The sequence below is a fragment of the Tuber melanosporum genome, assembly GCF_000151645.1.
Source record: "Tuber melanosporum whole genome shotgun sequence assembly, scaffold_55, strain Mel28".
In the NCBI taxonomy this organism is placed as follows: Eukaryota; Fungi; Ascomycota; class Pezizomycetes; order Pezizales; family Tuberaceae; genus Tuber; species Tuber melanosporum.
In genome coordinates, this window is record NW_003299101.1 from 617841 (window position 1) to 624244 (window position 6404).

Consider the following 6404-nt stretch of genomic DNA (forward strand, 5'->3'; position numbering starts at 1 on the left):
GTTTTAACCACTATAATACCCAGCAATTTCTTTACAATGTTTCCCGCGATTGCGGATAGTCTTTGGACAGATGATGCCGATTTTTAGTTTTTTCTCCTTTCTCTCCAATATCAGACTCACCGGTAGTTAGGAATATCGATGTTAAAGGGTTTTCTTCCATGTCTATCACAAATCTCACCATTAAAATAGAATAACTCCAGGCAGTCACATACCATCACTCGTCCTTTTAACCTTCCCCAGAAATGCCGAGTTGATCTAGTATGATATGATGATATCAACGGGAATGGAGAACAAGTTAGAGGCAAAGTCCCGTCAAATTATCCATCAGAGTAAGGAAAGCAATGTAGCCGCCGCAGCAGGTTTGTGGCTGTCTCACTGCCATTCACTAAAATCCACATGGTAAATTGAAGCAGGATGCTCGATACGAGTTCACCAAGACCAAGAACACCAAACTTATGAAACACTTGAAGGCAATCGGCATTACCCACTCACATCCATTCCATCAATAGGTCCGGACCACTCCCCCCTCGCGCCACCGACAACCCGCCAACACGCCTCCGAAACCGCTAAAACTCGAACACCTCAGCGCCATTTCCAGAGTAAGTCAGTTGTTCATCACCAACTCCACGATACTCGCGCAGGAGCGGTGAGTGAGCGATCACAAGTCGAAAACCCGGCCAGCCCACTCGAAGTAGCTTTAGATGGGAGGGGGGGGGGGCATTTAATATTGGAGCGCACTGTACGTACATACCGCCCGGACGCGCCTCGAGGGGATCGATTACATCATAAACTCTGGAAATAGCAGACGACTCGTATTTTCCCCTCTTTTCTTTCTTCCTCATTTTGTTCAGTCCACTTTCAGCTGCGGTATCTTCGCGAATGATTTACGGTATGATACGACAACCCACAGTCCTGCGGGGACAAGATGAGCAAGACAGACGGAGCGGTACACGATCTGGAAGAAACTTGGAAGGAACAGACAGACAGCACTCGAGTGCAAAGTGCGAGGAGGGGTCGCCCGGGCACGACGGTTTTACCAACGGGATATCATCGTACCGGAAACCGGGGAGTCCCCGACCACGAGATGCATGGCTACATATCACACGTTCCACGATAAGTGGCGGAGCATACCGCAAAAACCAAGTTCTCCATCACAAATAATCACTCGCGCAACCGACAAGTCGCACCAAAGTCGACCGCCAGCCAATTAACAAGCTTAAAAATGAAAATGATAAAAAGAATAAAAATAAAATAGAATTCCCATATTATGATACATGTTATAATATCATAATATTATCATACATAGCCCTACGACGCCCAACCAATCCGACGACGCCGAGGACCCTCCCCCCAGAATAAGCAAACTAATCAACACACCCAACCGGGCGAAAATAAGAAATGAAAAAAAAAAAAAAAACTCATCGCACAAGCCATCACTCGAGGGAAAAATACGACACGATATTCTACATCGGGAGGAACCAACCCCACAACTGTTACGGGTAGAACAAACGGGAATCGGAAAAAAATAAACCACTCCCTTCAAAAAACCCAACTCTCATTCGCGGGCGGGCACGCCAATCCTACCGCACCCCGGGTGCCACGAACGCGGAAGGGGTTAATGAATGGATGAGGGAATGGAAGGTGTATTAAATTCGTTGATTTAATTTATTTTTATTTTTTCCCGGGAAGAACGATAATTCTTTCGCCGTCGTTGTATTGTATTGTATTGTACATGTCCGCCCCCCCCCTCACCTTCCGCCAGCCAAGGCGAACCAAACTACTGTCTGTCTGGTCCAACATTGGGAAAAAAAAGAAAACCAATTTGACATTGACATTGACACTGGGAATAATGAGGGAAAAAACTCCAAAATGAAATATGCTACACAGATTTTTATGAAAACCCTAGTATACAGCCGACAAACAAGGGTCGTGCTTTCTTTTTCTTTCTCAAACTCTTGAAAAGTTTGCGAAAATTAGTCTTACTGTGGAGAATTGGTGAGAAGGAGGGAGGCGGGCAGGCAGGTAGGTGGGTAGGTAGGTATCGTGGCTAGGTACGTTAGGTTGGTTAGAGACGGTGAGGTATTGTAGGTTAACTGAGGTTAGGTGATGTGAGGTGAAGTGAGGTAGGACAGTCAAATGAAATAGAAAAAGAAAAGTCATAAGCCGTTTCTTACAAGGAAAGGAAAGGGAAAAAAGACATTATGCAGTTAAAAGGTGAAGTGAAGTGAAGTGAAAAACAGAAGAAACATAAAAGTAAGGATAAAAGTGGAGTAGGGTAGTAGGGTAGAAGAATAAAAGTAAAGGTGGAGTAGTTGAAAGGCATTCTTGAAGAAAGCAAGCAAAAAGCGACATGATGGATAAAACAACCCAAGCCGTAAAAAAAGGTCAACAAAAGAGCAAAGAAGAGGTAAAATAAACAAAGAAAGAAAGAAACGAGTAAAAGAAGTGAGCAAAGTGGAGTAAAGTAAAGCAAACCCATCCCGGGCCCCGCCATCCCAATAACACCAATACAAGACAAGACCGAAAAAGCCCGAAAAAAAACACGCAAAGGTTTTATGAAAAGAGATCCCGTTGAAAAACATCACATCCACCAGAGCGGTTAAGCCGCTCCCTCATCCCTTATCCCCATTACCGAAATGTCTCCGCCAGCCTACTCTGAAACTTAATCCCCTCTCCAGCGACCCACTCCAGCAAAAAGAAATATCCAAAGTTCACCGCCTCGAGCATAGTCGAATTCCTATGCAAGGGCAATTGGTATGCCTGCCTGAACTGCCCGTTCTTAACATTGATAGCACTAGGATGGATAAACTTCTTACTCCTCAAAGCATAGGTCTGCGGGAACTTGGCTTGTATGTCATCGTACGTGAGCCCCTTATTGCCAACGAGCCAGCAGTCCTTCAGTTCACGGGAAGATTTCGTGAGGGCAGATTTGAAGGACTGGTAGGCCCTCATCTGGTCGCCGGCGGTATTTCCGCCCGAGTCGGGGGTTGGCGCTTTGGAGGTTGTGTCTGGGATGGGCATCTTATCGTACTGCGCTATTTCGAGGTCAAAGATGTGTTGGCGGACCACGGCTTCCAGTTGCTTACTGTTCGTTGGGACGTGTTAATTGTCGGCGATATAGACAAGGACTGGTTGGTAAATGTGGGTGGAGTGAGGAGAACTTACATGAGACCGAAGAGGGATGGGTATGGCACGGCTTTGTCGCCGACAAAGAGACAGAGCGGAATAATCGACTTCCACATTTCCACCGGTGGGGAACGACGTTCCAGCACTTTCGCTTCCTGCTCGAAGGAGAAGGAGACCATGAAACACAAAACTGAATCAGTAAGAACGACGGTAGCATATCGGAGCTTGTCCCGGTCAGCTGCTGGCCCGTCCAGTGACTTGAAGACTCTATCAGCTTCATATTTGGCATGTTTCCCGAACTCAGAAAATCTATGAAATGATCGTTAGTCCAACCAATCAATCCACCAGAAGTGATTGAGCATAGTTCACCTGGAATATTCCTTCCTAAGCCCTTTAGCCTCCGCCAAAATAGCAGGAGTCAACTCCTTGGGCGGAGCTCCTGAACCCACACCATTTCTCCCTCCGTTTCTCTCTGCCTTGGCCGGCGTATGGACACGTCCCTCAGAGTCCGATCGTTTCAATGACGCACTGCCGTTAAGTTTCTTCGGAGGCGTAATAATGTCACGCTCCTTGGGCGCCTTCAGTGCCGGAGACTTGAACGCGGGAGATCTCGTGGCGGAAGGGTTCAGGTTTTCGGTCCCCTTCTGCCGTTTGGCAGGAGGCGCCGATAAGTGCTGATCCTCGTCTTGGCGAACTCGTTTAGGGTTAGGTTTCAACCGTAACAAACTTACAACGTCCTTGATGCGACGGCGGCTGAACTTTAACCTAACAACTAGCGAGGGGCCTGATTCTAACGGGGTCGGATATTTTGATGAGACGCGAGAGCCAGATGGCTTCGGACTGACCGGTCGCTTGCTCACCGTTTTAGCTGACACAGTCTTGGGGGTGGTGTTGCCGCCAAGAGCGCTCTTCGGGATCGTCTTGTTTCCCACTGCTTTGCTGGGTGATTGGAGAGTATGACGGGGAGTGCTGGAAGTAGATCCCGGCAATTTTTTCCCTGAAGCCATAGGCTTCCTTCCCTTGTCGCTAGCATTAGAATCTGCCCTTTGTCGCTGCTGCTTCAAAGCTGTCGACCCCTCATAACCCTCATCCTTTTTCGCGCGTGACCTGTCCCTGTCCCTATCCTCCTGAGCAAGTGCCTCCTCGATAGCCTGCGGTAGTGTAGGACTCAGTAATGGCGGGAGCGAAGGCAGAGTCGGAGCAGCTATCGCTGGGGGTGGAGGAGGAGGGGGGCGCAAGGGCGGCGGAGTCACAGTTCTTTGTCGTTTCTTAGGGGGTGGCCCTTCTCGCACCGGTGCCCCCCGCACTTCCTTAGAGCCCCTAACTACAACCTCCTGCCTCTCCGGAGTGTTATTCTCGGCAGGCCTTCGTGGGTGCCGTCAGCATCGTAGAACCACCAAAGGAAAAAGAAACAAACAATACTCACTTCTTTACCGTCACCCGTGAATTCTTTGAAGCCGTTAAAGTAGTAGGTGTGGCAGCAGGAACCGAGGCCTTTGCTGGTGTCTTTCCTGCGATTCTATCCTTGTACTGACCCAAGCTAAACTTCTTCGCTACCGTCGGCGGCTTCGTGGTCCCATTAACACTCGGTACATTCCCGCTCCCGGGTGCGGGAGCACTCCCATTGACCTTCAGAAGCTTCGTCTCGGGTTCGGGGCTATCCGGGAGCCATTTATCCTTGTAGTCTGGCCTATCCAACAGGGTCAAGTACTCATAACAGAAACACTGATCATGATGTCGACACTGCTTCAAGTCGCCCTCATTGTTTACTTTCTCCATAATCAAGGGCTTCTGCGGAAGATTCTGACTGGACAAACGCGCGCCAATGTCGTCGCTGTCATCGGCGGACGCGACCGCTGTGTGAGCCATTGAAGTAGCGGTGGAACCAGCTGTCGAATCCGGACTTCCAACTCCACCGTGGTTGTCGAGGGTCCCTCTCCCCTGCTCGCGACCGTGTGTTGAGGTTTTTCTGTGGTTCGGTTATTTCCTGTGGGAGGAGGTATCCTGAGTCGAGGCCGGTAAAGGCAATTGGGGGGTCGTTGTACCGTGCAAAGCGGGTGACAGGTGATGAGATGTTGGGTGCTGCCGATGGTTTTTCCGTGAGGCTTAAACGCGGACAGCGGTTGGATGGTCAAGAAAAAAGGTACCGCACGGGGTAGGTGTGGGAGTGCCAAGGGTTAGGGGTTATAGGTAGCGGTAGTGGCAGGTGTAAGAGATGCCGAAGCAGACAAAAGCGGGAGGACAGTTGATCGTGGGCAGGAAGTGGAGGCGGAGGAAGTTAGAGGTAGCAGTAGCGGGACGTATTTGGTGGGATGAGATGTTGGGTGTAATAGTGGTGGTGGAGGTGGTGGTGGTGGTGGAGTTGCCGATGGTGGGTTGGTTGGCGGTAGTGGTGGGTTAAGTTGTAGCGTATGGGTATGGGGTTTGGTGTGGGTGTGGCAGGTGTTGCTGCTGCTTTGCTTGCTCCTGGTAGTGGCAGCAGCTTCTGGTGCGTGTGGTGTGGGTGGTGGGGAGAGCGAGGAAAAAGAGAAGGGAGGAAGTGCAGCGAGAGCCGGGAAGTAGCTTAGAATGGGATCTCGCTCTCCTTCGCTGGGAGAGAGCCGCGCACGTTTTAAGAGCGGGGGGGGTAGGCCTCGCTCGACGAAGAGAAAGGAAGGAAAAAAGGAAGGAAAAAAGGAAAAATCCTAAATTAGGAAATGGAAATAAGAAAGAAGATTTTGCGGAGAAGGGCAGCTTGAGTTTCCAAATGGGATAATGGTAGCTGTCAAGTCCCTTGTTCCTTCTCCGCCCAGGGCCGCCCGCGTGGGATTGGGGTCTTGGGGTCGGAGGGCGAGAGCAAGAGCTCCGAGTCGGCGAGGGAGAAAGGTGGTGAGAATGAAAAAGGTCGTTTCGAAACGAGGCGAGGGGAGCTCTACCGGAAATATGTCATACAATAGAACTATTTCCAACCACTGCCTATCATACTTCGAAATATATCAAGGGAAGGGAGAGGGGGGGAACCATAACAAGGCCAATTTATTGCTTCAAGTATGATAATGGATGGAAATGTTTTCGCACTGAGGCCTTGAACAGTAGAAAACACATGGATCACACCATGTGAAGGCCCTCGCCAGTCATTGCTAGCCAAAATCCCGGCAGACCAGGGAAAGGAAGAAAGAAAAAGCAGGAACAAAAAGTTCGCGCTGAAATGGGATAAACGCCATACAAGTCCGTCCCCCTATCCCCCAGTAGGGAAGGCCTACAGATAAAGGACCAGAGAGGAAGCACAAGAGAACCAT

At 49.6% G+C, this 6404-nt stretch overlaps 1 protein-coding gene; it reads right to left on the reverse strand.

The window, feature by feature from the left end:
• Positions 1-1651: 1651 nt before the first annotated feature.
• GSTUM_00009362001 (uncharacterized protein) lies at positions 1652-6146 on the reverse strand. XM_002840654.2 has 4 exons: positions 4553-6146; positions 3496-4491; positions 3166-3435; positions 1652-3085 (listed from the first exon to the last, which is right to left on the reverse strand). Exons 1-4 carry the CDS (start codon positions 4993-4995, stop codon positions 2629-2631), a joined length of 2166 nt encoding a protein of 721 aa, XP_002840700.1. The 5' UTR covers positions 4996-6146; the 3' UTR covers positions 1652-2628.
• Between the last annotated feature and the right edge of the window lie 258 nt (positions 6147-6404).

Excerpts from the sequence above, each read along its gene's own strand:
- GSTUM_00009362001 (XM_002840654.2), bottom strand. The coding sequence starts at position 4,995 with ATGGCTCACACAGCGGTCGCGTCCGCCGATGACAGCGACGACATTGGC. Across the intron at positions 4,492-4,552 it reads TCACGGGTGACGGTAAAGAA|GCCTGCCGAGAATAACACTC; the intron begins GTGAGTATTGTT and ends GCACCCACGAAG. Across the intron at positions 3,086-3,165 it reads CCATCCCTCTTCGGTCTCAT|TAAGCAACTGGAAGCCGTGG; the intron begins GTAAGTTCTCCT and ends CCCAACGAACAG.